Here is a 13,849-nt window from a genome sequence, read left to right as displayed (position 1 = left end):
TTTTTTTTTTTTTTTTTTTTTTTTTTTTTTTTTTTTGTACAAACAAAAGTATCAATGTGAATTACCAACATGAGGGAATTCAGAAGATACAACAATGGTGATTATTGGAAAAATAATTAAATATAAATAGATTGATATATAGATAGAGATAGAAAGAGTACTGAGAAGGAAGAAACAAGCAAAGCGGAAGGAACTCTTTCATGCAATAAGTGAACTTCTGTTTATTTCTTTCTTATTCATATTTCTCCTTATTCATGTTCCTCCGTATTTCCCTTTTTTTTTTTTTTTTTTTTTTTTTTTTTCCATAGACGGACATCACCAGAGAAAACATCATTACCATAGATCGTATGACAACTATAACAATACTCACGTAAGGAATTATGAGAGGAGAATGAGAAGAAATAATTAGTCTATACGTATGTCAAACAAAGATTTTGCATAATATGTTCCACACCATAAGCCATAGGGACATGTAAAAAGATATCCCAATGTCTCAATGAGCCTGATCATATACACTAAGACATTGACAAAAATCATTGTGAACACTATACGTTGGACATTCCACCCACTCATCAACCCATCCCATCTAACCTTTTTTTTCTCCCCTACCCCTTGAATATGTAGAACGATAAATATAAAACAAATACTCACTATAACAGAATAAACAAATATGGCAGAAGAAACACCTATCATGTAATAATATATATAAATAAAAATGGCTAGTAAAAAAAAAAAAAAAAAAAAAAAAAAAGTTCAGCAAAACTCACACAATTATCCCATTTTTTGTTATACTATGTTATTTTTTTTTTTTTTTTTTTTTTTTTTTTTTCCCCTTTTTTTTAAAGTACGAAAAGAGTTAAAACAGTTTATTAATGTTCATAAAAAAGATTAAAAAAAAAAAAAAAAAAAAAAAAAAAAAAAAAAAAGAAAAATAATAAAAAAAAAAAAAAAAAAAAAAAAAAAAACAAAATAAAAAAAAAAAAAAAAAAAAAAAAAAAAGGAATAAAAAAAAAAAAAAAAAAAAAAAAAAAGTGTTCAGCAAAACTCACACAATTATCCCATTTTGTGTTATACTATGTTATTTTTATTTTTTTTTTTTTATTTTTGTTTTCTCCCTTTTGCAAGAACTATGAAGAAAGGAATCAACAAGTGCACGTGAAAATTTCAAACCTGGACTACACTATCTCTAAGAATGACCTAATGGTAGTAATTCTTGTCGCTTCATTAGCTCGTGAATGTTCATATGCATGTGCATGTATTGATGTATATATTTATGCATGTCATTAAGGCTCATGTGTACGTTTCTGCCCTTTCCCCAACTGATTAATCGTGTGAATAAATAAATTACTGCTATTCATATTGCTATTCATACTGCTGTTCATATTGCTATTCATACTGCTGTTCATATTGCTATTCATGCTGCTGTTCATATTGCTATTCATACTGCTGTTCATATTGCTATTCATACTGCTGCTCATATTGCTGTTCATATTGCTGTTCAGGAACTTTTCAGCAACGTGTGCAACGTTGTAAATGCATGGATAAATTACGACCACACGGATAGATCAGATGTAAGCTTTCCTTTTTTTTTTTTACCTGTTTTCGATCTTTTTTGCATAATGATTAAAGAGGAAAAAAGGGTTAAATGAAAGGGATCATTTCCTTGTCCAATCCTGATATATACGTATGTCCAGACTTTGCAATAATTTACATAGATATAAACACTCTCTCTACTTTGCACTTTCCTCCATGTGATAGGGAACAGGTGTCTGCGTTTTCGAAAATATGAACGATGCACAGAAGGCCATAGACAAATATGAAGGTTAGTAGAAAATGATCAATTTGCGGAAAAAAAAAAAAAAAAAAAAAAACTTATGCTGGAAAAATTCTGACTGTTCATACATTTTTGCAGTTTTTTTAATTATTGCCTTTTGGTAGTTGTTGAATTTTTCGTAAGTATGATTTTTACTTTTTTTCGTATTTTTTTCTCCTTTCCTCTCACAACAGGGTCAGAAATTGAAGGAATGCCAATAAAAATGGAGATAATTCACAGAAAAAATTATGGATACAGAAAAAAACATAAAAGCAGATGCCCATGGTAGGCATTTTCTCGTTTCTGTCCTCAATAGTATATGTCTTCCCAGCGGTTGCACCTCCTTTACTTTTTCGGTGTGACACGATGTGACGTTATATGTATTTGTTATTTTATTATTATTATTACTATTCTTATTACTGCTATTCTTGTTACTGCTATTATTTATTTTTTCGTATCTGTGACGTGTACATATTTGAAATGTGGTTTCTCCAAGAAATGCACACGAGGGGGAGGAGATTAAAGCTGAGGAATAGAAATATTTCCTTAAGCAGGGTGTAACTTCCTGGGGTGATGAATTATTATAAAAAATTCTTTATGTATATATATATATATATATATATATATATATATATATATATATATATATATATACCTTGAATTGAATGTCTCTCATATTGACACAGCTCATTTTTCTCTTTCAACATATGGAGTTAGAGGAAGAGAGGGGTGTGTGTGTGTGTGTAGTGGATTCATAGTTCATGTGCAGAGTAACGTGGATTCGAATGCATGCACAACTTAATAGATTCTAGCAACTCCTTTGAAATGTCATTGCGAAGTGAAATGATATTTTCAATTTCGTTTGTGCTCAAGTTGTTTTTATTCTCATCATAGAAATCTTTGAAGTCTTGCAAATCACTTATATTTAACAGTTCGCATATTTCAAGTAGTTTAGAAAATTCCTTCTTTACGTTGATATTCGTGAGGGATGTAAAAAATAGCATCAGGCTTCTTATGTCGTTATCTATTTGCACACACCCGTAAAGGCTGAATTTTTTAGTGTGCACTATCCGTTCAATGTATTTGCAAATCTGTATAGGTTGGGTAGAGGTGGCGTTACGGTGGTTTCGATTGATCAAATTAGACACACGACCATGTGTGTGTATACATATATACATGCATATATACATACATATATACATGCATATATTATGTGTGGCAGATGATGTGCGACCACTTGGACGCTACATCACTGCACGGTGGATGCAGGGAATGAGGAGGAGTGCAAGGTAGAGGGATGACTTCCGTTCTTAGAGCTTCGTCAAACACTAAGGTTCAGCTTGCTTAATATATATATGAATATATTTCCTACCTTCTCAGCCAAAAGGTTGACAGCTGTGTGAAAAATATTTTGATTAAAATATAAGGAAATGTGATAAACTATTAACTTCATCCGATTGATTAAATTGTTAATGTAAGGATCGTTCAACTGGTAGTATGCATACTCTTCATTTGATATATCAAAGTTGACAGTCTCAATTACAACCAATTGGCTAATAAAATGAACCTTTAAAATGTTTAATAAATTTTTACAATTTTCTACATTTAACTTTTCAAAATCTTTTAACAAATTATCATAATTTGCGAAAGAATTATTAAACATTAGTATATAATTTTGTGTATCTTTTTTTTTTTTTTTTTTTTTTTTATTTTTTAAAAATTTTTCTTTAAAATAATCATTAATAAAAATTTTAAAATTTTGAATATACTGATAGCACGAATCTATATTGTTTACACAATGTGGATAACTAAATTTTGAATTAATCGCTTGATTTTCTAAATTGCCTTTTTTTTCTGACAAGGGATTGAATATACTTTCGTAATGCTCCACTGTCAAATATTCATATATACTTTTTTCCTTACTCTTTCCCTCATTAATCTGACTTAAATCATTCTTCATGGAATCATTACGATGGAATCCGTTCCAATTCGTTCCATTGTAGATGCGTTCATTACTGGGTCCATCTATATGGTTTGTTCTTCCCTGAGAATTGTAATTCTCATTATGCACATAACTTAACGAGCTAGTTAAATTCTGTGCTAGGGTTACAGTTCTGTTCCCTCCCTGACCTTCATCAATGTAGTTTGTATCATCAATACTTTTAATCAGGGATGTGAATGAAAATTGCTTCATATGTATACTATCATGAATGAACGAGGCGTATATATTTTTGCTTATTTTCAAATTGTCACACAGATATGATTTCAAGGTGGTGGAGAAAAATAACATTATGTGATTAACCAAAACACAAATAGTGTTAATATCATTCATATTTATACTCCTACAAACAGATTTTTGAAAAATAAAAAAAGCATCATCCAGAAAGGTAGACGTGTATTCGTTACTATTATTCATCATTATGTTTTCAAAATTAATAATATTATCATGAAACTTTTCAAAATCTGTATTCTTATTATTTTTTTCATCATCAATTAAGGATAACATAATATCATCACTCAAAACAAAAGCTTTGTCTACACAATGTTTTATAAAAATTATTTCATTATCAATATAAGCGCATATACAATTTTGAATAAAATTTATATAGGGTAAATTTTTATATAAGCCTGACTGTTCAGAAAACATATCTTTATTTATAAAATTGACAAAATCAAAGGTACGAATTATGTTTTGAAATTTCAACTCTGCTAAATTGTTGATAAACTTTTTTATATTCTGAAAATTATAGCATAATAATGACAAGGTTTCAACATTTTTATCAAAATTTTTTAATTCATCATAACTATCAATATGTAATAATTCAATCTCATTGAAAAAACTTGTGTATATTGCTTTTATCACATTGTTAAAAATTAATTCTACTTTTCTGTTGTAAATAATATATACTATATGATCTTCAACTAAACTTTCAAAAAATTTGTTATATCTATACAGACATGCATATGTCCCTTTTATGCATTCGATATATACATTGTCTTCTTTGCTTACTACTTGTCTCCTTAGCAAGTCTAGTTGTTTATTCACTTCCAGTTCTACCAACGACATCACGACGTGGCATATGAATAAGTATTCATCAAAATGAAGCAACTTCTCTTCAGCCGAAGTTTTTGGACATTCATGGCCCTGCACCTCCGTTATAGGGTTTCCTTTCCTCACCTGTCCATCATTAAGGTCCTCATCTGGGCCCTCATCACGGTCCTCATCAGGGCCCCCATCACGGTCCTCACCAGAGCCAATATCACGGTCCTCACCAGATCCCTTATCACGATCCTCACCAGAGCCCATATCACGATCCTCACCATTGTTACCAGCAACACCACTACAAACCTTATTGGACTTTCGTATATCCACACTTCTGCCTTTCTGAACCACAAATGAGTCTTCTTCCCCTCGATTATGGAAAATGCTCATGTAAAGGTTTATCTTTAATTTTATGGTATTCATGTCCTTAGATTTTATGCACTCGCAAATTTCTTCCTCGAGAAGACCCCTAACATGGTCGTAATAAGAGTTCAGAAGATTTATACTTCCTTTCTCAGTTTGATATATCTGCTTGTATGCCTCTGCATGAGCATGGTTCTGTTGTTCAGGTTGATTTTCAGAAAATTGTTTTTCCTTATACTTGACATAGTCAATCACGTCGTTTTCAATAACTGTGTCTTCGCTGTGCATAAGAGTACTCGCTCCCTTTGCACGGTTAGGATTGTTCAGGTGGATATAGCTGTTTGACCCTTCCCTCTCACTTGATCCACTTCTACCATATTTGTATATGTATCTTCTTAACTTCAAAAACTGGCTTAAGGGATAAATAGCGTCCATGTGATTTGTTCTAATGCAAGTTTCAACTCGCTTCACATAATCTTGTACCTGAATTTTTAAAGTGATATACTCATAAGACGAATTTACATTGGATATGGTTTTATAAACCTTTTCTATTTTTGAAAACGCATCATAGTTACACTTTTCCTTGAGGGAATTATTAATTCCATTCAGTCTGTTCTTAAAGGATAAATGTTTCTTTATGTATATATTTATATTATCAATGTTCTTTACAAGATTTTCTTTTTCATTCTGCTGATTTAGCTTTATTTTTAAATCCAGTTTGTTGTTCAATATGTCTAGCTTTTCAATGTACTCATTTATTTTCTTGATGTTTCCTTCGCTGATTCTTTCATCGTGTCTCTCATCACTTGAGTCAAACGGATCCAGGTCACTCGATTCCATATATTCATCATAATCGCTAGACTCGCTGTTAGTTAATGATTTTCTCCTCATTTTGTTTCAACGGGATTGAAAGGTAATTGGCAATGGGTTTCGTTTTCCTTCTCTATAAACGAACCTTTTCATCCAGGTATGGTCTTACGGAAGAAATATCACAAGAATGGTTCATACCCCGTTGTAATGTGAAAACATCACCCCAGACCCACATGCACACATATACACATGTGCAGGATGTCTTCGTCTTAATAAGGTCTCATAAAGAGGGTGAAAGTGAGCATGAGAGAGAGAGGGAGAGAGAAAAAAAAAAAAAAAAGCCATAAAACAGAGAAGCATCAAAATTATGTACAAAAATATACACTTATAAATGTTTGATACAATATCACGAGCGCAATTTAAAGTTTAATTTTCCTACTTAGGGCCGGGGGGGGGGGGGCACGTAGTGTGCTTCCTTTTAATTAGAGGGAAAAGGGTGAAAATTTGTCACAAACATATTTTAACATAACTCGGTTGTGTAAAAACCTAGCAACGAACAAGAGTTAGCATAAATGAAAATGCGCTCCTTGCGCAAATGGGAGATGTTTTTTTTTTTTTTTCTTCTTCTTCCGCTTCTTCTACTTCTCCTGCATTGCAATAATGTAAAAGTGAAAAAATTTAGGAGAGGTTGGAGCAGGGAAGCAATGCAAATATTTATAAACGTTTCATTAACTTTTTGACGTGAACATAATAATACTAATTATTTCTTTCCATGAGACCGGGTTATACAAATTTAATTAAAAGGAAAAAAACTTCTTAAATTTCATGTCAAAATTAAGCTGTGCAGAAGGGAATGAAGAAAAATTTGGGAAAAGGCAAGGATTACAGAAAATTACACAGTTTTCTTTTTTTTTTGTGTGCCTAATTCTCTATTTTAACCTATTTGATGTACATTATTCAAAAAAATTAAATTGACTGTTGTGGAAAAACAATTTAAACATAGTTACAAGAAAAGGGATTAAGTGAATTGAGCTGAGATCTACACATTTCATACACTACTATTTAATTGCTTAAAGTGGCAAACATTTCAGAAGACTTTTTTTTTTTTTATTTTATTCCATTATTTAATTTTTTTTTTTTTTTTTTTTTTTTTTTTCACCTGTTCATACATTTTGTTTCAAGCAAAAGCGTTATTGCGGAAAATACTACAAAATGGCTAGCCGTGGAATACGGAAAAACAAAAAAAAAAAAAAAAAACAGAACAGAACAAGGAGACTCGTAAAACGTCCTCTACTGGAATGCTCATCCGTTCGCTTTTATGTACAGTATATGTCCAGATATATATTCACAATTTGTAAAGACATTCCTCGTATTAGAAGGTTTTCCGTTCGGAGGGGTCACACAAAAAAATAAAATAAAACAAAATAAAAATATAATAAAAATATAATAAAAGTATAATAACAGTATAATAACAGTAAAATAAAATAAAAATATGAACAAGGTCAGGCAACAATTTTACCAAATAAATAACTTCACAAGGGAAAAAAAACTTGTATCTAATTATATCACGTTAGGCAAAAAAAAAAAAAAGTGGGAAATATGAACACACAAAAACATGTACTGTCGTCAATATTTCCACACATTATTGAATTCTTAACAATGTCCCTTGCTAATTTTGTGCATTCTTCTTTCGTGAACATGTATTTATGCATCATTTTATTTATATCCTTTTGAGTCTTCTTCCCTGGTATGCTTGTCCACAAATCGTAAACGTTGTATGAGTTATAAATTTTATATATCTTTTGTATTTTCGCGTGTACGGATTTATTTTTTTTTAAAATGTTTAAGATGACTTGTGGATTAATATATTCGAAAACCCCGTCTGAGGCAATGATTAGCAAATGGAAGAAATTTTTTCTATTTTTCCCACATAAATAATTATTGTTTAAAGAAACATTTTTTATTTTAATATAGGGTGGAAATCGTTCATTCATCATGTTTCCAGGGAATTTCTCTCTTTTCTCTGTAGAATTATTAATTAAATCACTGTTCGATGAATCGTCCCTATAAATTTTAAAAAACAATTCTGTATATTTTTTTCCCCTTACTTTATTATGTGCCTGGTCGTCATTCAAAATAGGACTACAACAAAGTTTAGACAAACATAGAGAGCCCAATTTTTCCCTTTCCGATTTATTACACATTCTTTGAAATTTTCCTTCCGGAGTGTCCAAAAGAACTATCTGGCTGATAGGAGCAATTTTGCCATAGCTACTTAGGAGATAATTCCTCTTACACATATTGCAAAATTTATATGAATAAATATAATGAATGCTATTAAAAAAGTTTATATTGTTCATGTCATATTTATACACATTAGAATCATTTGACAAAATGAGAGTTCCCTTATTGTATTTTCTTTTTAAATCATAGTCTCCAATAACTCTGGATGGATGTAAGCAACCATCTAATCTATTAAATTTTATTAATTCATAAGAAAGGTTCCCTATATTTATTTGCTTTCCCTTTTCATTTAGTAAAAAATTATTTAGCTTTATAATTTGTCCGTTCAAATGGTTATCTAGTTGCACTTTTCCTTTTTCTTTTTTTTTTTTTTTTTTTTTTTTTTCCCCCTCCTTCGCCATGTCATTGTCTCCAAATGTATCATCTGAGATAGGACTCACCACTCTGTTTTCTTTCTCGTTAATTTTTTCACAATAGTGCTTCCTTTCACCTATGCTCATTTGCTGAGTCCTCAAATTTTCACAAAAATATAACTTATACATACGCAGGTACTCCATATAATTATTGCAGTTGTGTTCGCAGTTTAATTCATTGTAGGAAATTGAATTCAGATTGATGACGTAGGACGAGTGATCACAGTTGTTGCTGCTGTCGGAATTGTCTTTCTCAGAGTTGCTATCCCTGTCCGTGCGGCTGATTTCCTTTTTGGTCTCTTTGCATTCCATTTGTTTCTCTGAGGGGTGGTCTTTTGAGAGCCCTTTTTTTGAGAGTCCTTTTTTTGAGATCCCTTTTTTTGAGAGCCCTTTTTTTGAGAGTCCTTTTTTTGAGATCCCTTTTTTTGAGAGTCGGTTATTTTCCCTTCTATCTTTTTCACTGCCACACGTGGCCTCTCCCCCTCCTGAGGTATCCTGAATATATTCGAACCTGTCCAGGTGAAATGTAACTAAGGCACATTTGCTATCTCCCGTGTTATTTACGTAAATATAATTTCCTCTCAAAAGTATGTTAATAATGCAAGATCCAGAATAGGTGCGTATATTCTGACGTATGCACTCTCTGTAATATAATAAATCTAACAGGGGATGTAACATTTTCAAAGAGAGGTGGATATTAAAAAAAGTATGAATTAAAAGAGAGTGAAACACTTTATGAACATTTTGAATTAGGAATTCAGATGCATGCGAACCACCATGACCATCGCATATGCTAAAGAAATGCATGTCTAATTCGTTTCCCATACAGTTCAGGGAGGGTCCATCTTCATTCGATTCGCCAAGCGGGTAACCATTTTGCTGCATTTCTCTTATGCCTCTAATCCTTATGTAATATTCTTCAAAATTTTGCCTTCTCAAATCATCTAGCCATTTTTTCTTCTTTCTAGAGCATCTTTTTTCTTTCATCTTCATCAAGGGTCTATAAATAGTATCTCCTTTTGTATCATACTTTTTCATTACATTTTCCCACATTTGTAACATCTCCCCATATCGATAAGTGCTCATATCGGAATATGATCGAAAGTGGTATTTCACACGTTCGTTATCATTACCTACATTTTTTATATCATCCCTTTTTTCAACCTTGTTTTTTATATTTTCCCTTAAATAATTTTTTTCCCTTTCTTGGCTAGCTGATAAATAACTAAGAATTTTTTTTTCTGACATGTTAAGAAAAAATAGAGGATGGAAAAAATAATTCGTCTTACAAAAATTTAGTAAGTAATCATTGGAAAGGTTATCATATTTATGCAAATATCTGCACGTTTTGCATTGAATTAGCCAATCAGTTAGTCTATAATGATAGTAATTTCTTGTATTTTCATTTATGAAGGTATAATTTTTGTTGTCCATTTTTTCTCTAAAAATTAAGTCATGTGATTTTACTCCTGAACTGTTAATATTATTCGTCAAATTGGAAGAAGAGAAATTGAATAAACTAGTACTTTCAGTGACTTTTTCCATCCTAGCAGCACTTGTATTAGTTACCAAGTCACTTTCTTCTTTTGAATGATTATTTTTGTATCCGTGAAAAAAATTCATATAGCTAAATTCATCTGAATGACTAGAGTTTGAAGTATGATTGTTTATCTCACAATAAGGTCGTCCATTCTTTTTTTTTTTTCTTCTTTTTTTATTACATGGGATATATTTATGAACGTTGTATAGGTAACGAAGATAGGCCAATTGAAACATCTGTTTCTCTTCAATCTTTACGTGTTCACTTTTTTTGCAAACTTTACAAACGAATTTGTAATCTTGCAATATATGCAAATTTTGATTGTGCGTGTAATAAAGATTTTCCTCCCTTTCCTCTCCTAACATTTGACACATTTCCTCTCCGTAATTTGTAACTTCCTCCTGCTGCATTTTGTGCTCGTCCTCCTTTTCACCTCTGTTCATATGCATATTGTTATCTCGATGCTTGCTCTTAACTCTGTTTATTTGCATATTGTCATCTCGATACTTGCTCTTAACTCTGTTCATTTGCATATTGTTATCTCGATGCTTGCTCTTAACTCTGTTCATATTTTTATTCCTCTGCATGTTTTCTTTCTTATGCACATTTGCGTTTCTTCCTCTTTTTTTGTGTCTGTCCTTGTCTTCATAAAAATAGCTACATATCATGTCACACTGCTGAGTACCGTTAGAAGGGGTTTTCTCCTGTTGATACACTGGAAGAATAGATTTTAAATAAACCCGAAAGAGACGTACATGTGAAGGTGTAGAACAGTGTGTGTATTTTTTCTTACACCTATTGATCTTAGTTTCATGAGGAGAGCTATTACTATTGCATCGGTTTTTTTTACTCTGAATTATGTGAGAATCTATATGAAACTTTTTCAATATTTCATTAAATAGATTATATTTTATGTTATTCCTCCTTATATGATTAATAATTTTTTCTATTTCCTTTCTTATTTTGTAAGAACTAAATGAGGCATGTGAACTTGTGTCTTCATTATTATGAAATTTTCCTTTTTTCGCATAAAATCCGTAGTTAAATATAAACGATTTTTTTACATTCTCGTTATTGTTAGAAGTGTTTCTTTTAAAATACTGATTTATAGACACATATTTGTCAAAATTCTTCGATTTGCATTTTTTATTTAAAGACATGAAACAATCGTAACATTTTTTTCTGCATACCACATATTCATAATTTGCATAATTCTGGATATTATTTATTAATGAATCTACAATTTTGTTAGATCTTGTTACTGGGAATTGCTCATTTTGGCAATTTTTTATTTCTTCATTGCAATTGTTCATATGCCATTGATTTAAATCGTTAATTTGAGCTCCTTTAAAACATTTACATTTGTTCTCTCCTGATTCATTGAACTTTTTATAATGTCGTAAACTTCTGTTATTTCTTTCATTCTCAACATCTACTGATTTCTTTTTTATATTATTCTCCCTTGTGTAGCAACAACTAATGGGAAAACCATGTTTTATATCACTGTGGATCTCATTCATATTTCTATTTGTTCTCCTATCCCTTCTGTAGTCTTTGTGTGTAAGAAATTTCCTCAGCTTCGTTGCTTTTCGTCTTATTAAGCAGTAACAACCACCAGAGCTGATTCCATGTTTTTTTATTTCAACTCTTTTCACATATCCATTAACACTGTTTTTGCATTTCTGGTCATCTTTTATAAAATTTATAGATACATTTTGCCTACTTCTTCCCCTCGAGATCTGCACATTTTTTATGTCTGTCTTCCTTAGCAGAATATCGAAACACTCAATGAATTCGTTTATCACATCATCTCTCTCGATCTCTGGAAATTTAGGATGCATGATTCATGTGCAAATGTAGCTTCCAAATTTGGACACTAATTTTATGTGCTTACTGATCTGCCAGTTTCACCTCGACAGAGAATGAAGAAGCATCCACAACATACATGTGGTGAGTATTCCAAAACTTTTCAAATTCCAATATTTTTAATATCCCTTCAAACACCAAGATCAAAAATCCCGTTTTGTTATTTCTCCACCTTTTGGTGTGATCTCTACTCCCTTTACCCCCTCTTCTCTTTTTTTTTTAAAATTGATTACACAGTTTGTGAACTTTTTCAAAAAAAAAAAAGGGATCCAGTGTTAAGGACATTTTTAAGAATTCTGTGAAGAACTGAGGAGGATATTTGTTGGTACAAAATAAAAAAAATGAAAAAAAAATAATAAAGTTTTTTCTTATTCATTTGGGAAATTTTTAGCACATTTTAATATGCTTTCCAAAAAAATTGAAAACATTTTGGTAGTTAAAGGATAAACATTCCTTAAACGAATTGAAACAAAAGAAAAGGAAATAAAAAAAAAAAAAAAAAAATACCCATATGGGTGGTTCTCGATTAGTGTGAAAAAACCATGAATACTGAAAAATCTTATAATATTTCTACCCCCATACTTGAACACATTTTCTGTATTCGTTAAAGAGTGTAGCGTGTGTTTTTCGAGTGCAGTGAGCGCATCTCTATGTTGGCAATTTTATTTTCCATTCTCTTTATTTTTGTTATATCACAGTTTGGAGAGGCGTGTATATACATATACATACATATACATATATATATATATATATATATATATATATATTTTTTTTTTTTTTTTTTTTTTTTTTTCCTCTTCAGCTGCATAAAGGTTATGTCATTAGCCTGAATACACTAGGACGTAAAACCATGTCCAAGTGAAGAGGGAACTTAAAACAAAATAAAGCAACGACACGCATTTCTACTCATTCTTACGTTCTAATGGATGGGCCCCTGAATATATATACATATATATAAATATATATATATATTTATATGTACATTTGTACATATGTGTGATTTCCCAGACCGATCACCAAAAGACACAGCAGTAGATTATTACATTTTTCTCGTGAGCTAAGAAAAAAAAAAAAAAAAAAAAAAACTATGTTGTACAGAAATTTTCCTGTCACATGTACATCAGATTGAGGAAAACCTTTCTGTTCTCGTTTCTGTTTTTTTTTTTTTTTTTTTACAGCACTTGAGTAGGCCCCAATTTTCAATTATTTAATATTTATATGATGTCAGATTGCGATTTAACAGCTGGAGAGTTCTGCATAGGCACACTCACAAATTCGTAGTATTTTTTTTTTATTATTATTTTATTTTCTCTCCATTTTAGTTTCTTCAAATGACCTCAAGGAATTTATTGCATGTTTCCCACTTGCAAATGTAAAATTAAAATTATATCCTTTTGTAAATGGAGCGTATTTTTATTATGTAAAAATGTTTGTAGTTTTTTTACCTCCTCTCCCCTCTCCTCTATAACCTTCTCCATTGCATTTGAAAAATACTCGTCTACATAAATAACAAGAGGAAAAGAAAAAAAAAAAAGAAAAAAAATATTCGGAAAATATTGATGTTTGGATCTATATATAATTAATCATTTTCTTATAAAAAAAAAAAAAAAAAAGAAATAATGTTCAGGTACTTATGCATGCATTTTTGCTATGCAGAATATATAACTTTAATATGTATTAGCCCATGCATTTTTTTTTTTTTTTTTTTTTTTTTTTTTTTTTGAAAGCGGGCACCTTAAGAATAAAAAAAGAAAAAA

At 30.7% G+C, this 13,849-nt stretch overlaps 3 protein-coding genes across 3 annotated transcripts; 1 reads left to right on the top strand and 2 right to left on the bottom strand.

Annotated features, from left to right (window-relative positions):
• Positions 1-69: 69 nt before the first annotated feature.
• Positions 70-2,102, top strand: PGO_113200 (RNA and export factor binding protein; the record flags this gene model as incomplete). Its single annotated transcript, XM_028688654.1, has 7 exons — positions 70-97; positions 309-370; positions 625-693; positions 1,126-1,203; positions 1,503-1,571; positions 1,759-1,822; positions 2,008-2,102. The coding sequence occupies 7 exons, from the start codon at positions 70-72 to the stop codon at positions 2,100-2,102; spliced, it is 465 nt and encodes a 154-aa protein (XP_028544455.1).
• A 463-nt stretch (positions 2,103-2,565) lies between these two features.
• On the bottom strand, positions 2,566-6,110 carry PGO_113190 (hypothetical protein, conserved; the record flags this gene model as incomplete). The annotated part of the gene is made up of 2 exons (XM_028688653.1): positions 2,566-2,904; positions 3,186-6,110. The coding sequence occupies 2 exons, from the start codon at positions 6,108-6,110 to the stop codon at positions 2,566-2,568; spliced, it is 3,264 nt and encodes a 1,087-aa protein (XP_028544454.1).
• Positions 6,111-7,594: 1,484 nt separating this feature from the next.
• On the bottom strand, positions 7,595-12,067 carry PGO_113180 (hypothetical protein, conserved; the record flags this gene model as incomplete). The annotated part of the gene is made up of 1 exon (XM_028688652.1): positions 7,595-12,067. The coding sequence occupies one exon, from the start codon at positions 12,065-12,067 to the stop codon at positions 7,595-7,597; it is 4,473 nt and encodes a 1,490-aa protein (XP_028544453.1).
• Positions 12,068-13,849: the final 1,782 nt, after the last annotated feature.

The sequence above is a fragment of the Plasmodium gonderi genome (assembly GCF_002157705.1).
Source record: "Plasmodium gonderi DNA, contig: Chr11, whole genome shotgun sequence".
Lineage (NCBI taxonomy): Eukaryota > Apicomplexa > Aconoidasida > Haemosporida > Plasmodiidae > Plasmodium > Plasmodium gonderi.
The sequence above is the reverse complement of the archived record's forward strand: the minus strand, read 5'-3'. Positions and strand labels throughout refer to the sequence as shown.